Source organism: Castanea sativa, chromosome 7 (genome assembly GCF_040712315.1).
Source record: "Castanea sativa cultivar Marrone di Chiusa Pesio chromosome 7, ASM4071231v1".
Taxonomy (NCBI): Eukaryota; Viridiplantae; Streptophyta; class Magnoliopsida; order Fagales; family Fagaceae; genus Castanea; species Castanea sativa.
Window position 1 is genome coordinate 42,574,242 of NC_134019.1, and position 20,848 is coordinate 42,595,089.

Consider the following 20,848-nt stretch of genomic DNA (forward strand, 5'->3'; position numbering starts at 1 on the left):
GTTTAAAAGTTAAAAACTGGTCTTTGACTACATTAAACTAGGCCAAAATAAATTATTAGTACCAGTCTATCAGCCACATGAAGCTTTTTAGTACTATCAACAACTTTTGCCATGTGTATGAAGGCATGCAATTAGGACACTTTTGGAAAAATTGAGCCCGTATGATTATGCTTAAATGACTTGATTGGTAGTTACAGTTATGCTTTAATTTGTTGGTAATCAAGTCAAAAAGAAGCAAATGACCAATCAGACATTATAGGTTTTTGTTGGTATGAGAACCCTCTGAGACAGGTCTGCTTTACATTTGGTATTTTGGTTTGACACACAGACCCTTCTCTTGCTCCATCTTTCTTGGACCAAGCCAAGGAAAAGATAAAAAGAGTTGCAATTTTTTTAAATAAGCACACTTGGATAAAGGTGACACATGTCACTTCTTGTTGGGGCAAGAAACAAAAAAACCCCCAACAAAATTATATGCAAATATGCAACTTCCTTCCATGTCATTTGCCAACATAATTAGTGAAAAACATCTTTTTTTATTTATTTTTAATAGATATGATAGAGTTTTAACCTATGATATATGCTCTGCGATGATCATTTTTTATCATTAGACAAAAACATTAATTAATTTTTTTTATATAAGTGGGATTCGAACTTGGAATTTCTTATTCGACGACATAGAAATTTACCAGCTGAGCTAATTAAAACCTGCAATTAGTGGACGTCTTAAGCATGACCACTTTTCAAGCAAGAACTAAGTAATTATGCGATGGACGATTATCATGGCCAGCCTTCAAGACAAACATGACTGCATTGCAATATGGTAAGGTTATAATATATGGCTGTCTCTAGATCTTTGAGTGAGTGGCCCAAGGAAAAGTGTCCAAGAGTATAATTGCTGCTGCTAATTGCGACCTATTAAAAAAGAACAAAAAAACATGGATCCCTTAAAAAAAAAACTACATTGTCAACTTGTAAAGAAACTCACAATTTACACTTATTATAGTGTTGGCTCAGAGAGATCCCAACACTCGAATTCATCAGTTTTCAAATAATTGACTGTATTATTAATTTATTATATGAGAATTCAATTCAAATTAATAAAAAAAAAATACCGCAATTCCTAGCTCCTTCCCTTTTATTAAGAACTATGTCTTAGCAATAAAGGCATAGGCATTAGGCAATATGACTATGAGTCTATGATAGCTTTTGAAATAATTTGTATATTGAAGTAGATGCTTCTAAAATCATCTATTTTCCTGTCACATTGGCAAATCGCTGCCCCTCTTTTGCCTGGATTCTATTCTGAAACCATTCTAAAGATTACTGCTTGAATAACAACATTTTAGGTATCAACCCTTTGGTTAATTCAGGATTGGACGTTAATCTTTCTTCTATATTAGTTACTACTATACCATCAATTTTCCACATAGAAATAGGTGCATTAGACTAGGTCAATGACGAGGCCTTGTGTTAAAATTTGCAAATTTGGCATTATATAGGGGATAATAATTATCTCATGTATCCGGCGAATGTCTGGCAAATATGACATCTTTCTCACTTGAGGACCCTGTACAATTGAGAAGCTCACATAGTATGAGATATACGATACATATAAATAAGTTACCTGCTCAGGGAGGATGTTACAACTTGCAACAACAAAGGATAAAACTTAAAAATTTAACTAGATCTGTAGCTGTTTCCTCATCAAGAAGTAACTTACATAAAAATTTAAAAATTCATTTGAAAATTTTGCACAATCACTTTACTTCCACACTAATGCATATCAATATATCATGCTCTGGCAACAGGCTAGCGGAAGAATGATAATGGTCATTACCATCCAACCTACATTAGTAAATTTTGGAGGATCAAATTTTCCACATTTCAGTCAAGGGCATTAACTCCATTTGATAGATGGGTTGTACAATTAGACAACATCATCAAAACACAGTTCATTACTCTAGGCAATCAACTTAGTCGGGCAACGCAGTTCCTCTCTCAAGATTGTTCTTGATCTCCAGCGTGTATCTACCAAAGGCTCGTTCAATCTTCTTGTTGAAATGCTCATTACGGTCATTGATTGAGTCAATATCCTTCTCTTCATGGAATTTTCTCCTCCTGCTAAATGACTTGCGCTTCTCGTCCCGATCTTTGAGTTCCTTCACCATCCTATCAATCTTTTCCTCTGAGGTCTTTGGTGCCTGTGGAGATAAAAGAAAACTCATAAGTTAAGGCCCCTGATATAAACCAGATACACCACAGGAAGCATTGCATTTCTTCAATGGTACTGTACCTTCCCATATTGGAGACTTGAAGCATCACGGTAGAACTCAGGATCGGCTTCTTTCATTCTGTTATATTCTTCTAAGTCAACCTCAACATTCTTTGTCCGCTTTTTGTACGCATCGTACAAAGTTTTCTGATTGAAAACTGTTAAAGAAGATGAATGTTAGTAAAACTTAATTTAGGTATTGTAGAGAAGAAAAATGTAGATTAAGATGGATGATTTTGAAATCATTATACTACAACAAAATAAAAGCTGTCTAAACATTCATGTCCTCATCTGATATTATACAGCTGTAGAAATATATTTCCGATGAATTTTCAATTTGCTTAAAGCTCCTAGCATGAGCAGCAGAACTTGAATAATTTCCTAAATCTATGGCCTAGACATGGTGCATCCATTGTCACTACTTCATTAGTGAAGTATTCTCATACATGTAATATTGCTAAAGCCCATTTTAAGTATAAAGCACAAATGGTGAGCAGATGAAACTTGATCATAACACACGCATTTATTACTTATGTTCACAGCTTGTTATATGTTCCAAGATACAGACATGTATGACATCAATAAAGGAAAATGAAATTTGTGCATGTCAGTATGAACATGGCATAATTTAAAAGCATAATCAACATGATGATAATGAAATAAATTATTAAGAACATACATAAACATACCATCCCAACCATATGGAGCAGGATCCTTCTCCCATTTCTTATATTTTCCCTCTGCTGACTCTTGTGTATCTAGCATATAAGCCTTTGTCATATCCAAACCATTTGCATCTAAAAGTTTTCCAATTTTTTTCTTCCTATCGTCAAGCCATTTTTGTTTAGAAATGCCCCTTGACTCAGTGGGAGCTTCCATTCTTTTCTTTTCAGCAGCTATTTCTTTTTGATTGTCACTTTTGGCCTTCATCTGCAATCATATAGCAATAAGCCAATTAGTTTTATAGATTATTACAAAATTCAACAGCAGAGAATTAATTTTTTGCAAATCAATGAATTTCAGAACATGACGCTTGTTTACTTAAGTTAAAGATACACTCACCATCATATTTCTCAACTCCCACAATTTCTTCTTTCTCCCAGTGAGATTTGTGACATCTACACTCTCCACAACAGGATATTCTCTATCACCATCAGTATGATCATCAGAATCTTGTCTGTCATCATGTAAATCTTCATCCTGCTCTTGAGCACCAGAACTGGACTGACTAATCCTACCACCAGCTTGCACTAGTGCTGATAGATGTAAATAAAGTGGTAAGTATGGAAAATAGAATTAAAGGAAACATAATAGGGTAACAGAACATTATGGTGAAAAGTAGAAGTGTAGAATTTTCCATGACATGTACAAAATCATTTATCATAAAGTAAGCTACTGTGCATATTTGAAAGAATAAGAGAACGTTTTAGGCTAGGCAGGGCAGAGCTCTAGATAAAAATAAAATAAAAACATAGGCATACCAACAAAATAGATACCATATGTAAGTCCCTAATCAGCTTTGCATAAATATAAGAATTCAAATACTTCCAATGACCTAAAGCATAGCTCCCATAAGGACCAGATCATGATGAACACAACTTCCATATACAAGTGTTACAGCATCAAGTGCAGCCCTTAAAGATCATAGAGAAGTAAATGTCTAATTTTTCAAAAAGTCTTAGACAGTGAATTCCAAGTAACTGTTGAACCCTATGGCAAACTTCAAAATCTAAACAATAATAATAAACAAAGGCAGCACTTAAAAGTTAAAACTCTTAACGAAGCTGAGGTTTGTTTAGGGGAATTCCATAAACCTAGATACAAATATGATAAGAGGTTTTAACTAGAATACGAACAAGATATGAGGATGCCCCAATATTTAAGCTAATACCAAACACAGTTACTTCAAATGATGCAAAAGGCAACAGACATAAAGAGAAGACAGACAACCTGGTCCCCTTTGCTCCATCCGAGCCTTGGCTTCAGCAATGATCTGGAAACAATATTCACTGCATTCATGGTAAGGATTTGATGCATTTCTGCAATCTGGGTGTACTCCTCTTTCATCAGTCATTTTTTCACCCTATGTTCACCTCTTACTATATATCACTTCAGTTACCTGAATAATACAACCCAATAATTAAACCTTTATTTCTCATTCCAATAACCAAACCCACTACATAAAAAAAAAAAAAAAAAAAAAAATTCCTAAAGCAATTAAGCAAATAAAACCCAAAGCCCCCTATTTGCACATTTTTATATTGAAATTTGAAAACAAAGCAAGGTTCTAGTACTTAGTTTTGTTTCTTCTAATTCATCCTGGAATTGCAAAGGGAGTTCCAAACTTCCAATCACTATACATACACACATACTGATTAAGATCCCCTAGAGTTCTTTGGGTAACTCCACCATGGAGTTTCTAAAATCCTATACATCAATTTCGAAATTGAATTTTGCTATGTCACCAATAATATTCTCTGATAAATAACTAATTTTATTCTGAACGACCTACCTAGCAAACATACAAAGTATTGTATCCAAAGAATTACAATAAAATCATATTGAATTAGCGAACTCAGTGAGACAGTGATAGTACCACTGTCACTTAGAGTTAGAGGCTTAAAGCCAAGACAAATGACCATTCACAAAGTAATCTAAGACAAGAAAAAACCCTATTTTTTTGGTAAAATTCCACACCCTCAAAACTCAAAAGTACAGGAATTCCACTCCCGCCACAATAGCCACGTCATCAATAATTTAAATAGATAGTAGGTGCTGAATTGGTGATAGTCAACATTTGTTTAAATTTATTTATTTAGGATAATGAAGGGAACCTTACTAAAGAAGAGGACCTTTGGACTTGCCTCTAACCAATAAAATCTAAGGGAAACTCACCCACCTACTAGAACCAATTTCCAGGTAATCCAAGGGCATTCACCCTTGATGGGCTAAGCAGTTTATGCTCATGCCCAGGGGCAAACGTTTGTTTAAATGTTGATGACATCAAAAACACAGGGTAAAACTTAGACACATAACCTTAGGTGCAGTACATTAGGTTCCCGAATTGAATTCTAATACTTGGGTGAATTGACCAATAAGATAAGAACAGTTTTATCCTTTTCCAAGAATAATTACAAGCAACATAAATTACAACCACATGGTTATTCCAAAGTTTACAACAACTAAAGCATTTTAGGCCATACATAGCGGTGAGCTTGGTATGACCTGGTTAGGGGAAGAATTTCACACCGAACTGAGCCCTCAGTTTTATGCACCCCTGCACTGAAACTGACCCAATACCAATATGTATTTAAACAACAATTGTGGGAGCTGGGTGCGGTCAGTTTGGGCATGAGCTAAAAATTTTAGCCAGAGATAAAAAAAAAACTAAATGAAGAATCTAATACAAAATACAAAACAAAAAGCATTGAATTTCCATAAAAATTTGCAAGAAGCTTTCAATTTACAAAGATTAGGTCAGAAACCCAAAACAAAAACGAGAAAAACAAAAACAAAAACAATAATATATGAGAGAGAAAAATCTCAACCATTCCCACAAGCACACCATATTGTTGAATTCATCACAGTGGAGTGTCAAAAGTAAAAAAAAAAATTGGTGCCAATCAATCAAAAACCCTAAACTTCAAGCTCGTAATTCCTATCTTTTCCTACGCCCTACGGTTTCTCAGCAAAATCAGATTTTTGCAGAGAATCAAAACCCTAAAAACAAAACCCAACTAAAAAAATCGAATATTTCACACAATTAATTGCTACAACTCAAATTCAACAATACATAAATATAATTTCAATTACCAGTTTGAAATTGGACTTGTTGAAACGAAGAATCGGAATCTGATTCACAGCGAAAAGAGAGCTGAGGCTTCGAAGCTATACGATTTGGTGAAGAAAGCTAGAGAGAGATTGAAATATTAGGGTTTTGTATATGAGAGCCTACAACTACGTCGTTTTGGTTTACCAAAGCTAATTAAGAAAAAGCAAACGCAGAGAGAGAGTGAAAGAGATGGGTTTGTGAGGATAAGAAGATGAATCGGAACTGTGGGCCGGGTTAACCGTCAAGCCCAGAGAGACGAGTGAAGAGGCTCTGGGTCACTCTTGTAAGGCCCATGGTTTTTCAATTCTGTCAGCCGACAATGTAGTAATGCACACACACACTAGACAACAAGGGCATACGGCAGTCCGGAGCTCGAGAAATTATAAGGTTTACATAGTAGATAAGTGACGTAAAAAACTTATATTTGTTTAAAATTGCTGAGTTAGAAAAATTTTTAAAATAAAAAATGATTATTGATTTAGTAATTTTAAACAAGTGGAAGTTTTTTAGTGGAATGGTAGACAAGTGATATGGTTTATCAGAGAACTGTATAATTTTTCCTGTAGCTCTAGGATTTTGAGCCATAGGCTCTGAGTTGAGCAAGGGAAAAAAGTCAAAAAACTTTAATAAGTGAAAAACTAATTGTTGTTACTAAGTAAAGATGAAAACTAGAATCTGAGTAGTATGCATGATGCATTAATTGTAAATTTAATATTTCTCAATTTATAGATTTACTAGTATTCGATTATAAATTATCTAATTTAAAAGAAATTAAATTTTGTAAGGATGTGGTGTAAAACTTATGTTTTACCTTTCCAATTTTAACATGTCACATTATTTGATCATATATTTAAGAATAAACACAATTACGTCCAATCAGTTTTAATATCCATATATAAATCTAACCAAATTGTGAGTTTATTGAGATATTATTAGGTGTGGTAAGATGTACTGAATTTTTAGTAAAATACTGATTTGGAGATTTTTTTTATTGGGTAGTGTAAAACATGAATTTTACGCCTCATCCTTACCGAATGCGAACTCAATTTAAAAATATTAGTTATAGCATTATGAATTAGCAATGTGGGCAAGTCTCCAATTTTATATTGTTAAATTTGTGTGACATTTTAATTATATTATGTTTTTGTCTCTTTATTTTTGTCACTTACCCACTGCCCCAAACACACATATTACAGATTCTCAAATATATGTTAGATTTTAAAGTTTAAGGAGAGAAAAAATACGTGATGGAGGCTGGAGGCAGCAGCAACTGGTGTCGAAGGCGTGTGTGAACTCTCTCTCTCTCTCTCTCTCTCCAATTTGGTTTAGGTTGTAACCATAGGGTGGGTTATTTGGGTTTTTAATTTTTTTTGGGTTGGGCTGTTATGGAGGGGCTAAAGTTTTTGAAGAGAGGGCCCAATTCTAAAAAATTTAAAATATACTTAATAAAAAAAATTGGGCCTTCTTCTCAAAAAAGAAAAAGAAAAGAAAAGAAAAAGAAAGGGTCTCCACACTTGTCAAAGATAATGGAACCAAGGCTTCCTTTTAAATGATACTTTCTCACAGATGCATGAATTAGAATGCACTCAAGAACAAACATTTAGTATATGCATTGTGGTTCTCTGAAATGATCAAGCATTTCAAAAGTCACCAATAAAGGTCCTTGCTAGTATCAAGCTATTTGGATATTTACCTTATAGGGCTACAAAACCAAGAAACTAATATTCACTTTACAAGCACAGTTCTTCGGATTGATTTTGTACCTGTTGCAGTATCCAAATTAGTACTTCACACAACAAGCTAAAATGATAAAAGAATATTTATGAATGAGATAAAAAAAAAATCACATATCTACTGTTTAGATTTCACTGGGCATTTTAATCAATAAAACCATGATTGCACACCATCTTATTAAAATAGCAGAGCCCAACAGGAAATTCACCGGATTTAAATTGCACCTAAGATCTTAATGAACAATTAACTTAAGCTGTTCAGGTTAAAAAATAATGGGCATAGAAATATCCTCTCAATGATTTGAAACGACTATGACTACAATTTTTCTCAACTATAAAATCACAGCTTACATGTCATAGACCTCACTCAATGCTCTACCTGATGGCAAGCTTATTTTTTAGCATCAAAAGGGGCTAAAACTTTTTCATTGGCAATTGTAAATGGTATATGAAGGGAAAATTTAGCATAAAGGCACAAAAAAGAGCCTAGCAACCGGATTTGTAAAATCTTACAATTGCAAATTTTTTTGCAATTGTGCTACAGTGCCATCCTAAATGTAAGACGACACTGTAGAACTTTAGTAAAAATTATAATATATTTTAATTGATAAAGTGGAAGAGAGATGGGGGAAAAGAAAGATAGAGAGTTGTATTTAAATATATTATATTATTTTAGTGGGTAATATATATTATTTTAATGAGTAGAATAGGAAAATAAAAGTTGAGATGTTGGGTGTATTGTAAAATGGTATGATATAATTTGATAAAGTAACTTTTTAGGATGGTAAAATAGAATATGATGACATTTTTCATTATGAATGCTCTACTGTACACTAAAGTATCAACACATAGCTTTGAATCCTCTTAGGCTGTAGAGAACCTTTTGTAGGTGCCAATCTCTAATTCTCTTGCAAGATGAAGTGCCTAGAAGAATGCTTTAGCCTAAGCAACTTTTAGGGTTGCATCTTGGGATTTGTTTTACCTACTCCTTGATAAGTTACCATTCCAATCATGCAACACAACTAAAATATCATCCCTTACGAAGGGTTCATAATAGGGATTACAACAAGATGAGATGAGTTAGGATTACAAATGTCTCATTTCCGTCTTGTCCCAAAGAGTAGCCAAAACTCATGTAAAACGAGAGCATGGTAGGTGATCAAAGAGGGGCATAGGGTCGAGACATTTTGTGGCCAGGGTAGATTGTTGTTTAGGAGTAATGTTATTATTTGTGCTCTAACATTCTAGAGTGCAAATAGATTGAAAATATTTAATTTATTGGTAAGTTACACACGTGACCATAGATCTTGAGTCTCTCAACTCTTAAATGAGCAGGCTCATGCTATAGTTTATTGGCTAAAGGATTGAAAATATGCTCTTCTCATCCTCATATAATCTAGGCAAGGTTGTGATCCTTGACCTTGTCTCTAAAGCTTGAATGCTTGATGTTGAGATTTATGAAGAGGAAATATGGAGTGAAATCACAAAAAGGTAGTTGAAGGAATTGACTATTACTTGATTAAAATAAAAGGCTCCTATTCAATTGAAACCTTATATTGAAGGAGTTTTATGACTAAATTGGATTTTGGAGCTGACTAGCATGATTTTATCAAGTGGGTTAGTAAGTTCTCATTCGTTAGGGCATTGTGACTCTAGAAACTGCACATAAATATTTTTTAAAGATCAGAATATTCCATTTACTCTCAACCAAGGTTTATGGCATTAATTTTAGGAAGTGTCATTGGTGAGATTTGACGTATATCCTATTCAGCTTTAATTGCTAGTCTAAAGTTTGAATCCATTTGCTTCTTCCTTGGCCTAAAACGATCCAAACCAGTACCTTGGGTTCAAAACAATCCAACCATGATCTCTATAACTCAATCCTCAGATAAAAAAAAAAAAAAATGATCTCTATAACTCACCTGCAAAGATCATCATGTAATCTCCACGAACCATTCATTGCAACCATTTGCGATAACCTTGACCCAAATTGGTGCAACCAAACAAAACCATGGGTTGCCATCATATTGGGGCCATATATTTTTCGCTGGAAAGCTTGTTTTGCTCTAGTTGCCATCTTCTTCATGGGCTTGGGAGGAACAAAAGTGGAAGAGTGATGAGTTTCGTCGGAGGCGTTAGGCTTGGTGGCAATGGTTGGCCATGACAGTAGTGGCTTTCGTCGAAAGTGGTCGTGGGGCAATAGGAATATGGTGGGTTATTTATTTATTTTAGGTAACTGAAATAATAAAAGACATAAAATTAGTATTTAATAAAATAAATGAACATAAGTATATTTTTATTTGTGAAGTATAGAGCGAAGCAATAAGAATAAGACTAAGGACTTGGACTGGGGATGTTTTACACTGAAGTGTTACGAAGTCAAATCATTTTCAAATGGATTTGGTCCAAGTCCTTAGTAGCAAGCCCATAAAAATAAGAGCCCAACAGTCTGACGCTGGTGACTTTATTTTAGTATAGGGCTCGAGACTAACGAAGTCCAAGAGGTTTAGGGGCATTCGGCTCTAGATGGCCCAAGATTTTTTAACTCTATTTCTGACCATAGAGAAAAAAATTATATAAAAAATGACAAGAGTTTAAACCATGTATAATTTTTTTTAAAAATAAAATCAATATTCAACACACAAAACTCCTTTTTAATTCTAAAAAAAAAAAACTCTCTTTTTGTAGCGTTTAGAAAAAGTTATAGTTACTTTTTTTAAAAAAAAAGAGAGGTTATAGTAAGCAGTCTTAACCATTTTTTAGATAAAGTAAAAAAAAAGTTTTATCAATTAAAAATTCAAATTTATGAAATTGTTTCAATTTGATTCTCTAACATCCAAGGATGATACAAGCACCTCCATAAAATCTAAGCCACAACATCCTCAAGTCCATATATTGCATGATCCAATCAAGAGTTTTCTAGTGTGTTTGTTATTAATCAACATTGATGATGCAATTCAGGGAAAAAAAATTATTATTATTATTATTATCCAAGATAGAATTTCTATTATAGTCTAATCTAAGTGTATATATGTGTGAAACTCTCTCCTGGAGATTTGAACCTCGGCTCTTGCCCCCCACACCCACAAGTATTTATACTTGTAAAATGACCACCGTACTAAGGGAGAGCGGTGGTGGGAAAAAAAAATTATGAAACATCAAGAAATAGGAATAAAGCAAACTTCAAGTGTTGAGGATGTAAAAACATATGATGATGATATATTCCTCACTAGCATGGCATGTGTCTCCAGACCACTAAACACAATTCATTGAGCAAACCAAAACTATGATTAAGAAAAGAATAAACTAATTACACCACATGATAAACATTTATAATATAGTTGGGATGAAAATTCTTTTATCAGTATTTAAATAAAAATTCTACATCATTTGCTATATTTAGTTATTTACTAATATTCCTTTATTATTGGTGTTCTTTTACCTTGTAATTGTTACTTTAAGTGAACAATTGTGATGGAAATGTTTGTGCCATTATAAACTTTTATGATGATGAATGTATTACTTCAACTATTTTCTATTTCATATAACAATTATAATATACTCTCAAATACTATTGTATCCTGTTTATTTGATATTACTTCAATTTAATACAAACATTTTCACGTTATTGCGATATTATATTATGCTTATGTCACCCATCAATAAGACCCTAATTGTTGCTGTTTTTATTTTTATTTTTATTACATTCCTAACCAAAATGACCCCAAAAAAATCAATAACAAATAATGTCCCATTAACGAGTGCCCGCAACGATTAAACGTATTTCCTTTTATTCATCTACTTGTTCCACCGTGACTCTTGGCATGCATTCATGTTACTTAACATCTTGAACTGGGTCATATCTGCAGGTTTAAAAGTTATCTAGTTCGAGTCATGAGCTTTGCAAAAATACTGCGCTATAATGTGGATAGTCCTAACACACCCAAAGATATCTCACGCCAAGAGTTATGCAGACTGAAGTGAACCGGGTCAATAACAACATAAGAGTATAAGACCTTTTTTTTTTAAAAATTTTTTTATCATTGAAAAAAAAAAAAAAAAAAAACAGAAAGGAGAAAAAAAAAGGGACCACTTTGGTGTTTGGTCCACACGGTTTTCTTTCGGTGAAGAAAGGGCCCAACGCCCGACAAGAGGTACCCTTTGGTCCACACGGTTTTCTTTCGGTGAAGAAAGGGCCCAACGCCCAACAAGGGGTACCCTATGGTCCACACGGTTTTCCAGTGTGTCCTTTCGGTGAAGGAATGGCTTTCCACGTTAAAAGTAACTCGGTCCTCCTCTTACTTTTATCAACATTGAAGCATTTCGCAGTTCACACCCACCTTCCAGCTTTCCATATTATCCTCTTACTTAGATCAACATTGAAGCATTTCACACCCACCCCTCTAGCTTTCCTCGCTCTTTTACTTTCAGTGTTTCTTTTTGCCCACTAAGAAGAAATGGCCGAAGCAATCCTCTTTGGCGTTGCACAGAAAATGATTGTAAGTTTGGGATCTCAGATTTTCCAGGAGATTGGATCGCTCTGGGGCGTTAAAGATGAGCTTCAAAAGATCAAGAGCGCTGTTTCCAGAATCCAAGCTGTACTTCAGGATGCAGCAGAGCAGCAAAACCACAACCATCAAGTCAGGGACTGGCTCGAGAAGCTCAAGGATGTTGTTTATGATGCTGATGACTTGCTGGGTGAATTCTTCACTGAAGCTTTGCGGCGAAGAGCAATGAGTGGGAATAAAATCAAAAAAGAGGTACGCACTTTTTTTTCAAGTTCAAATCAACTTGCTTTTCGTATTGAGATGAGTGGTAAAATAAAGGCGATGAGGAAGAAGCTAGATGCCATAGCAAAAGAAAACAGAGACTTCAACTTGAAAGTAAGCCCGCCAGAGAATTACAGCTTGAATATGCAGAGGGAAGAGACTCACTCATTTGTACCTAATGAAGAAGTTATTGGGAGAGAACATGATAAAGAGAAGATCATAAAACTATTATTGGAGCCTAATAATGAAGAGAATCTTTCAGTTATTCCCATAGTGGGAATTGGTGGGTTAGGAAAGACCACACTTGCTCAATTTGTCTACAATGACGAGAACGTTGATAAACATTTTGAGCTAAAAATGTGGGTGTGTGTCTCTGATGCGTTTGAGTTGAAAATTATTGTTGAAAAAATAATTGCTTCTGCTGCTTGTAAGAAGCCAGAAGACCTTCATATGGATGAATTGCAAAAGCTTCTTCGTGAAAAAATTGATAAAAAAAAATACTTACTTGTGTTGGATGATGTGTGGAATGAAAGTCGTAACAAATGGGATAACTTGAAGCGTCTTTTAAAGGGTGGTGCAAAGGGAAGTAAGATTATAATAACGACACGTGTCCAATTGGTTGCTGAGATTACAAGTCCAGTTTCAATACACACCCTTAAAGGTCTCTCTGAAGACGAATCTTGGTCTTTGTTTGAACAAATAGCATTTACAAAAGGAGAAGAGACCAACAATTCTAGACTAAAAGAAATTGGAAAGGAAATTTTAGTCAGATGTCAGGGGGTACCCCTTGCCATAAAGTCCATTGGAAGTGTATTATGCTTAGACAAAACTGAGCCTAAATGGTCACGTGTCAAGGATAATGTGCTTACAAATATACTTCAACCCGGGGATGACATATTTCCAATCCTAAAGTTGAGTTATGATAATTTGCCCTCACATTTAAAGAGTTGCTTTGCTTATTGCTCTGTGTTTCCAAAAGATTGTGAGATAGAAAAGGAAATGGTGGTGCAACTATGGATAGCACAAGGGTTTATCCAATTGTCAAACACAAAACAACAATTAGAGGAGGTTGCTAATGAGTACTTCAAGGATCTGCTTTGGAGGTCCTTCTTTGAAGAAGTAGGGGGTGAGTTTGGAAATTTAAAATACAAAATGCATGATCTAATTCATGATCTTGCAGAATCGGTTGCAATGGTGGACTGCAAGCAAGTTGATAGGGACAGCAAAAATGTTGATGAAAAAATTCGTCATGTATCTTGTGAATTTTTTACTGGCTCCTCTTTTAATGAAACTTTAAGCTTATTGGTTAAAGCAAAAAAAATACGTACGTTTCTTCTAACATCAAATTACTTCAATGAGCTGGATGAGCCAATGTTGAATACAATTAATTTGAATTTCAGAAGCTTGCGTGCATTAGATATAGGTCAGTCGGAGATCACAATGGTGCCAAATTCTATAGGGAACTTAATACATCTCAAATACCTTGATCTTTCTAGAAGCTATGATATGGTCACTCTCCCTAAAGCTATTACTAGACTATGGAATTTGCAAACACTAAAAGTCTTTTCATGCCAGAGTCTTAAAGAATTACCTAAAGACATTAAAGAATTAGTCAACCTCAGGCACCTTGATGACAATGACTGTGATGCTTTGAGTAATATGCCTCGTGGAATAGGGCAACTGACTTGTCTTCAAACATTACCATTATTCGTTGTGAGCAAGGACTCTTCTTCCATCTCCAAGCACGTTGGTGGCCTAGGCGAATTAAACCAGCTAAACAACATCAGAGGAACACTAGAGATCACACATTTGGAGCGACTAGAAGATGCTAACTCAGAATGCAAGGCTGCAAATATAAGTGGAAAACAGCATCTTGAAGAGCTGAAGTTAAGATGGGATCAAGAAGGTAATATTAATAATGACGATGAGAAGTCATTAGATGGCCTCCAACCACATCAAAATCTCAAATATTTGTCGGTGCAAGGGTACGGGGGAGTGAGGTTTTCTAGTTGGCTTTCTTTGCTCGCCAATCTGGTTGAAATAGAAATAAATGGTGAAAGATGTCAACATTTGCCACGGTTATCTCAACTCCCCTCTCTACAATCTCTAGACCTTTTTGAAATGATGGATTTGGAGTACATGTCAGATGGTGATATAAGTGAGGAGGTACCTGCTTCATCCACAGTGTCGTCAACACCATTCTTCCCATCGTTGAAGTCACTCTCAATCGTACAATGCCCTAAGCTGAAGGGATGGTGGAGGAGTGCATCAATGCAAGATCATCATCACCACTCATTGCCTTCATTTCCTTGTCTTTCTTATTTACATATTTACGAGTGTCCTAATCTGACTTCCATGCCTCTATTTCCATATCTTGAAGAAAATTTATATCTGGAAAATGTTAGCTTCATGCCTTTGCAAGAGACAATGGCAATGGCTTCGTTGGTGCCCCCCTCATCCCCTCTTTCTAAATTAAAGATTATGACTGTGTCTTTTAGAGAGGATGAAGTACCTCTGCTAGATGACTGGCCGTCAAATCTAATGTCTCTCAAGAAATTAATGATCTGGTGTAGCCCTGGACTAACATCTCTCCCTGAAGCTGTGCGATATCTCACCTCCCTCCGTTCTTTGGCTTTCAAAGATCTTCCGAAACTGGAGTCTCTCCCTGCAAGTCTTCAACATCTTACCAACCTGCAAGACCTCTACATTATAGACTGTCCCAGTTTAACGATTTTGCCAGAGTGGATTAGCAAGCTCACATCACTTGAAACACTTGGAATTGATAGATGCCCTAATTTGGCATCACTTCCTGATGAATTGCAATGTCTTAGGTCTTTACAAAGGCTAAAAATTGTAGATTGTCCTCTCTTAGCAAAAAGGTGCGAAAAAGGAACCGGTGAGGATTGGTCCAAGATTGCTCACATCCCCAATATTAACCATACATGGGAATACATTAGTTTTTCTACGGTACATTCTCTAATCTCAATCCTATGGTGCAATCAAAGGAAAGAAAATAAAATTTTTGGAATCCTATTTTTTAGGTTTTGTTGATTTCCAAACTAATAAAATTTTAGGTTTTTTTTTTAAAATTTTTTTAAAATTTTATTTTATTGTATTTACTTTTATTTTATAATTTTTTTTTGGATTTCCAATATATTCAACCATGGTATATAATTGAATTGGGTTCGGTTTAGTGAAGTTTTGGGTTTTGTTGAGTTTTAAAAATCATAAATTTTTAATTTGTCAGCAACCAAACTGTTGAATTTTGTTCCTGAGCTCTACTTTGATGGGTTATTATTATTATTTTAATTACGTTAAAGTACATGTTGTGTTCTGTTAACAGCATTTTCGGGCCAAGCTGAAGAATTAATATATATATATATATATATATAATCTGTGGAAATATGGTGATGGGATGCATTGCTTGGATACTTTCAGGATTTGGGAAGCTAATGTAGCTAAGGTACTTGGTTACACTCATCTATCAATTGTTATTCATTTCTGATTTCTCTGATTTGTGACATTCAACACTATGGTGGTTGAGTTAATTGATTTCCTTCCAAATCAAAGAATCTAAGCAGTAGTATTACGAAGTCAGCAATAGGGAACAAATAGGGTCAATATAACATTGCTCACTTCCCAGAGTTGGGAGGGGATGACTGGGTTCTTCTTCAGTGTTTTCACACACATTAATTATTAATCCTAATCCTTCTTAGAAGCTCAAATGCTAATGATGTTAATTCCTTCTTTGTTTGTGTGTTGTGATGACTTCTCACTTTATTCAATCCTGGATGTGGAACAAATTGGAAGCTTATAAAAAAATGAGGTGTAAATATCTGAGCATATCCGGAACCTTATGGATAATGGACAAGTGCAACAAGTTAACAGCTTAGGTGATTATTTTGTTTAGTGTTTATTATTTTTTTTCCCTCACATAAGATTTAAATACTAGATATGATTCACACACCCAAGAGGAAAGATGCATTAATCCTCTGTTTGTTTACTCTTGTGAATTCTCTCATCAAATGCAGAGTTCTTCTCTATACACTAAACTGACATAAACATAATATTAGAAACTTTGTTATTTGTTCTGTTCCTCACTTATTGGAATGATGCCAGGCAGAAATTGGTGGGAAATGGTCCAAGACAGCACAAATACAGAGATTTAAATGTATTGCAGAAGGATGATGTGGTCCAGAATGTTTCTATAGGTCCTTTTTCCTTTAAAATTCAATCCTCTATATTAATCAAGTATTGAACTTATTCTTGTTTCCCTCAATTAAAATCTGTTTCCCTCAATTAAAAGTAGAAGCAATTTATTCACCATTTGATTCTGTGTGCAGAATATTAAAAAACGTGGCATATAAAAACAGACAAGAGTTGGTGATTCTCCATAGCGAATGTGTACTGTGATTATATAGCCACAAATAAAAGTATGTTCGGTGAATCTTATATCTATTAGTTTGGCATGGATAAAGATCACAGCCTGACATTAATAGTATGAGCTGTTCCTTTTCAAGGATGTCTTCATCATGTGTGCATCAGTCTTCTGTTCATATTGAAATATTGCAAAGCTAATCAGGTATAAATTATTAACTCACTATAATTGTTTTTTAAGCAAAACAGATTGGCCATGATTCTCAGTTTGATGCTTTCTACTCTGTAACATGCTTCGCTCTGTAAATATATGAATCATAGAATTAGTAATTATGCTATTCTCTTACAATATAACTATAATCAATTATTTACTTTTTATCTCATTATTGTTTTTGGGGAAGGAAAGAATTGTTTTTCACTGTTAGAATAATGGCTAAATGATTAAATTCACCATTACCTAAGCTTTTGGGAGAATTAGTAATTTATCATGGTCTCAGAGCACGAGATCCTAAGTTCAATCCCTAGCTTTATTCTACATCTCATTCAAAATGTAAAAAATCTCACGTTATCATTCACTTTGGCATATACTTCACAATACCAATATTTTGAATTTATTGAAAAAAAGAAAAGACAAAATAAGGTAAAGAAGAAGAAAAAAAAAACTTGAGATCTGGTGTCAATTGGTCAGAGGGATTTAACTCCACTGTTTCTTACATTCATGTATCTGTTTTCTAAATTCACTTTGAATTTATCAAATACCAGTCTGGCTCTCTTCATTCTTCCTTTTTGTTTTAGATTTAGTGATCAGTTATTGGATTCTGTATGCAGGAGCTTGAATTTCGAAAATATGAGTATACTAGCATGTCTCTTTTTACCTTGCAGGTAATGGGAATTTGTTGCAGGCTACATATATATATATATATATATTTATATAAATTTTGGAAATGTGAATGCAAGAACTACTATTATTTTCCTCTCTTTTCCTTTTTAATTTAATTCTCAAACTTATTTTTGATAGGTTGGAGATGAACACTAAAAGCTTGGTGTCAGCAACAAGATTACTACCTAGCCTCAATTAGAGCTTAATTTCAGGGTAACTGATTCTTGGACTTCTCAACAACCCTGTGAAACATAAGCTTTATGTTCATTTCAAAAGATTGCAAATATTTATCTTAGTGTAGTTGTTTTACTGGTTAAAAAAGTTTGTGGTGAATTATTTTTAATGCTTTTCCTATATACATAACAGTACTTAAAAGCATCAGTTTGAAAGTTACTTGCTTAAAAGAACTATCATGAGAAATATTTTACCTGGGACAAACTTGTCAATTACAACAGTGTTTTGAGTCCTAATGTTTGTTAGTTTCTCTTCTTCTAAAGTCCAGATGTGTATGTGCTTAACTTAGTGTCAAAGCAATCAGTTCATAGTGCCTGAGTGATTGGTACAACTTACTAAAAAAGAATTAAGTGATTGTCAATTTTATTATTCATATTAGACTGACTTGCTGTTGGTACAGGGCAAAAAAAATGTGATCTTCTCAATCAGATGGCTTTTTAGGACTTCCTTTTTTTTTTTTTGATGGGAAGGACTTCCTTGATAAAGGTTTGTTTCTTCGGTGCTTCTACTCTGTAAGCATGCAATACTCGTCTTTTAAGTATCCTTACATTCTTGGATATACTTGGCATACCATAAAGTTATAATCTAGCCATTGACAATTTAACTGTATGAAATATCATATGAATCAAGCATAGAAATTCACGGGGTGTCAAAAATCTTTCGAAGTGAATCCTATATAAATATCTATTGAATGGAGAGAAAAAAAAAATTATCATTTTTCTAAAATTTGGGAACCACAGAAAAATTTATCAACAATGCCCAGATACTAATTAGACCTTTTTCATGTTACCCCCAAAAAAAAAAAAAAAAGACCTTTCATGGATGGTTTCTTTTCTAAATATATTTTCCAATTATTTTTACATTTCCTGGTAGTGGAGCTTGTTGTCTTGATGATAATGGATTTGAGCACAAGTCCACAGAAGATATATTCCGTTTAACAACTTATTCTTTGAACGCCCATGCAAGAATCTGCTTTTAAGGTGAAGGTGAGACCCTTGCACAATTCTACTGAACAAAGTTCTTTTGTTTCTACCTGAACTCTTATGCCAATACTTGTTCATCTTAGAAATATGTGGAAATTTCCTATAGGAAAAAAAATTTCTGTGCAAGCAAACATAAAAGCTTTCTTCCAACAGTACTGTCTAGAAGCAGTTTTCAGATACCAAGAGAAAGTGCATCTTCGGGTTTAATTAGAAGTAAGTGACATAACTATATATTTCCTTTCAAATTATGAAATCAGTCTCAATTGGTTAACAAATAAATTAGAGTAAATCCTAATTCTTTTCCATCCAAAGGATATTCTATTGATCAGACGACTTGCATATGGAGTTAATCAAATGATTTCATTTGTCATACTGGTGAGGAGCATAGATTATAATGTGGAGTTTTGTCTTAACTAAGCCAGGTGACTCACATTTTGTAGGTTACTTGATGAAAGCCACCAATATTGTCTTTTAAAACTACGCATTTTCTGCATCAACAATATGAGTAGGCTTGTGCTTTTGTGCATTAGAGTGGCAAAAAAAGGTAATTGTAGATGCTGATTAAATAACCATGTCTACTTTTTTTTTTTCTTTTTTTTTTTTTTAAAAGAGGATTGCTTTGGCATAATATGTTATGCAACTTTTCCCATGACTGCTTTATTGTCCAGGATGCATTAGACATTTATAGGTCGCATGTTGGAGCAGATGATATATGCAACCAATTGCTGAGTTCTGCATTACTGGCCTGCAGGAATTCTCATTAGCTATCAATGGTCTTGCAATTGTTTGCTTTACAAGAAGTGCATATTACCAAAGAGAGAAATTATGTCACTAAGATAAGGTTGGAACTTCTGAAGTTAGTTTGAAATCCATGCACTAGTGACAAGGGGTAATTAAGATCACAATGTGATCATACTGCTGATCTTTTTCCTACTGAGAACGTCACCCATAACAGTTGCCTAGCCCTGGTTTACAAGAACTGCGGATTACCAAAGAGAGAAAGTATAGCACTAAGATAAGGTTGGAACTTCTGAAGTTAGTTTGGAATCCATGTGTGAGTGACGGTGTAATTAAGATTACAAAATGATTCATGCTGCTGATCTTGTCCTACTGGAAGTGTCACCAACGACAATTGCTTACACCTGGTTTTAGCCATTTCGTGATAAACTGAACTTTTAATCAAGGTTTTTTTATTTTGGTTGGCTATGGCAAATCTATGTTATTGCTGTAAGGTAGATCATGAGTATTTCATAGGTTGCTTTTATCTTTCTTAGTCATTCATAATTTTAGACATTGGTGTATTTTGGTGAATCCATCTATAAGTACGTCTTTGTACTTGAATTATGGTGAGGAAATTTAGGAAACTCTCCATATCTGTCAATTACTTATGATTTATAGATAGTGTAACTACTATTATCATCATGTATATACACCATGGGTGCTTGACCTAAATGAAACGAGCTTGTAGTTTGTTTGTATCGAATGGATCACAAAGAACTCTCTGATCTCATTCAAAGACCACAGCAGCATAGAAAAAATGCACGATCTCATTCAAAGAACAGCTACTTTCCAATTGTCATGCATGGTCTTCCATGTATCGAAGTGTAGCACGTCTGTCTCACCCAATTTCCAGCTCTAGTTAAGGGAAAAATGTGTGTGTTTGTTCAAAAAGAAAGAAATCTGAGTGGTTAAAGACTAAAAGTTTGATATATACGCTTTTTGTTGCTACAGTGAGGGGACAAGCACCCCTAAGGATTCAAACCTG

General features: G+C 34.3%; 2 protein-coding genes across 21 annotated transcripts; one reads left to right on the plus strand and one right to left on the minus strand.

The window, feature by feature from the left end:
- Positions 1-1,650: 1,650 nt before the first annotated feature.
- LOC142642990 (uncharacterized) lies at positions 1,651-6,339 on the minus strand. The gene is made up of 6 exons (XM_075817462.1): positions 6,089-6,339; positions 4,226-4,394; positions 3,338-3,531; positions 2,965-3,205; positions 2,297-2,433; positions 1,651-2,204 (listed from the first exon to the last, which is right to left on the minus strand). The coding sequence occupies exons 2-6, from the start codon at positions 4,347-4,349 to the stop codon at positions 1,977-1,979; spliced, it is 924 nt and encodes a 307-aa protein (XP_075673577.1). The 5' UTR covers positions 4,350-4,394; positions 6,089-6,339; the 3' UTR covers positions 1,651-1,976.
- Positions 6,340-12,022: 5,683 nt separating this feature from the next.
- Positions 12,023-20,561, plus strand: LOC142642991 (disease resistance protein RGA2-like). Of its 20 annotated transcripts, XM_075817471.1 has the most exons (13): positions 12,282-15,576; positions 15,953-16,072; positions 16,420-16,502; positions 16,729-16,820; positions 16,953-17,042; positions 17,130-17,191; positions 17,815-17,868; positions 18,005-18,079; positions 18,501-18,586; positions 18,974-19,086; positions 19,190-19,296; positions 19,524-19,627; positions 19,752-20,561. In XM_075817471.1, exons 1-2 carry the CDS (start codon positions 12,298-12,300, stop codon positions 15,977-15,979), a joined length of 3,306 nt encoding a protein of 1,101 aa, XP_075673586.1. In that variant the 5' UTR covers positions 12,282-12,297; the 3' UTR covers positions 15,980-16,072; positions 16,420-16,502; positions 16,729-16,820; positions 16,953-17,042; positions 17,130-17,191; positions 17,815-17,868; positions 18,005-18,079; positions 18,501-18,586; positions 18,974-19,086; positions 19,190-19,296; positions 19,524-19,627; positions 19,752-20,561. The 20 variants fall into 20 exon arrangements, with proteins under 20 accessions (XP_075673598.1, XP_075673586.1, XP_075673591.1 ...); XM_075817476.1 differs by having other exon boundaries at positions 16,729-16,860; positions 18,501-19,086; XM_075817466.1 differs by having other exon boundaries at positions 16,953-17,191; positions 18,501-18,612.
- Positions 20,562-20,848: the final 287 nt, after the last annotated feature.